Source organism: Peromyscus californicus, unplaced genomic scaffold (genome assembly GCF_007827085.1).
Source record: "Peromyscus californicus insignis strain IS unplaced genomic scaffold, ASM782708v3 Scaffold_4__1_contigs__length_199733344, whole genome shotgun sequence".
NCBI classification, from domain to species: domain Eukaryota; kingdom Metazoa; phylum Chordata; class Mammalia; order Rodentia; family Cricetidae; genus Peromyscus; species Peromyscus californicus.
Genome location: NW_026294562.1, coordinates 99,568,698 through 99,570,531, shown reverse-complemented (window position 1 = coordinate 99,570,531; position 1,834 = coordinate 99,568,698). Strand labels below are relative to the sequence as shown.

At 43.7% G+C, this 1,834-nt stretch overlaps 1 protein-coding gene across 1 annotated transcript; it reads left to right on the top strand.

Moving 5' to 3' along the window:
* The first annotated feature begins 811 nt into the window (after nt 1-811).
* Nucleotides 812-1,834, top strand: LOC128125161 (olfactory receptor 51T1). Its single transcript, XM_052762234.1, has one exon. It carries the CDS (start codon nt 827-829, stop codon nt 1,832-1,834), a length of 1,008 nt encoding a protein of 335 aa, XP_052618194.1. The 5' UTR covers nt 812-826.

Here is a 1,834-nt window from a genome sequence, read left to right as displayed (position 1 = left end):
TTATAAAGGGGAAAGGCTCATTTAGTCTTACAGCTTCAGTCCATGATACTTGACTTGGTTGCTTATGTCTGTGGTAAGGCAGTACACTGTGGTAGAAGCCCAAGGCGAAGAAAAATGGCTCATTTGATGGCAACTATGTGACAGAGAAGAGGAAAAGGCAGGGATCAAAATGCATCCCTCCATGGTACATCCTCAGTGACTAACTTCCTTCGAGTAGATCTCATTGCCTAAATTTCCCTTAACTTCTTTATATCCTATTAATCTAAATGGATTAGTACATCCATGATTTTAGAGATTCTATGATTCAATCACTTTTCAAAAGTTCAGCTATAAACAGTGTGTACTTGGGACCAGAGTTCAACACAAGAGCTTCTGAAGATATTTGGAGTCTAAAATGCAAGTGATAGTAACATCTAAGAGAGAGAACAGAAGCAAGAAAATGGGGCTGGGCTCTAGCAAGAATGGTCCAAGGTGCTGTAGAAATTAGATCAGAGGTTTTTTTTTTTTTTGGTTTTTTGAGACAGGGTTTCTTTGTAGTTTTGTGCCTTTCCTGGAACTCACTTTGTAGACCAGGCTGGCCTCGAACTCACAGAGAGCCACCTGCCTCTGCCTCCCGAGTGCTGGGATTAAAGGCGTGCGCCACCACCGCCCGGCTAGATCAGAGGTTTTAATCCCTTCATGTTATGGAGACTGGGGAGTTCCAAATACAGAACACAGTTGTGTAATTTGAGAAAGATGTATAAAAGCATAGGGGCTTGCAAGAAGGATGTGACGACACACATTAGTATTACTTCTTTTTTCCCCCAGAGTTTGTCTTCAGCTCACGATGCTGATCTTCAATAACACCACGTCCTCCTCTTCCAGCTTTCTTCTTACTGCCTTTCCTGGACTGGAACTTGCTCATGTCTGGATCTCCATTCCTGTTTGTGGTCTCTACACTGTTGCACTCTTGGGAAACAGTATTATCTTGTTGGCTATTATCATTGAACGGAGTCTCCACAAGCCCATGTACTATTTTCTCTCCATGCTGTCTGTTGTTGATCTAGGTCTGACCATCACAACCCTTCCCACTGTCCTTGGCGTTCTTTGGTTTCATGCCCGGGAGATCAGCATTAGAATTTGCCTCATTCAAATGTTCTTTGTGCATTGCTTCTCATTCCTGGAGTCTTCAGTGTTGGTGGCTATGGCCTTTGATCGCTACATGGCCATCTGTAGCCCTCTGAAGTATGCTACTTTCCTCACAGACATGATGAGCTTTGTGATTGGACTGATCATCTGTATAAGACAAGTGGTTTTCATATTTCCTTCAGTTATGGCTGTGAACAGTGTGTCTTTTCAGGGAGGCCAAGAGCTTTCCCACCCATTTTGTTTCCATCCAGATGTGATCAAATTCACATACACCAACCCCTGGATCAGCAGTTTTTGGGGAATGTTTCTTCAGCTCTACCTGAATGGCACTGACTTATTGTTCATTCTTTTCTCCTACATCTTGATCCTTCGTACTGTTCTGAGCATTGTGGCCCCCAAAAAGCAACAAAAAGCTCTCAGCACATGTGTATGTCACATCTGTGCTGTGACCATTTTCTATGTGCCAATGATCACACTGTCTGTGGCACACCGTCTCTTTAGTTCTACCCCCAGGGTGATCTGTAGTATTTTGGCCAATATGTATCTGCTCTTGCCTCCTGTGCTGAATCCAATCATTTACAGTTTGAAGACCAAGGTTATTCGCCGGGCCATATACAGGCTGTTCCAATTCAAGGGTCCAAGGGACTACAGTGTGAGGAGCCTCAGAGGAAGGTGGGAAAGAAGGAGACAGTTTTCTAGTACATGA

What these genes read in the sequence shown, in the direction of transcription:
- LOC128125161 (XM_052762234.1), top strand. Translation starts at nt 827, where the DNA reads ATGCTGATCTTCAATAACACCACGTCCTCCTCTTCCAGCTTTCTTCTT.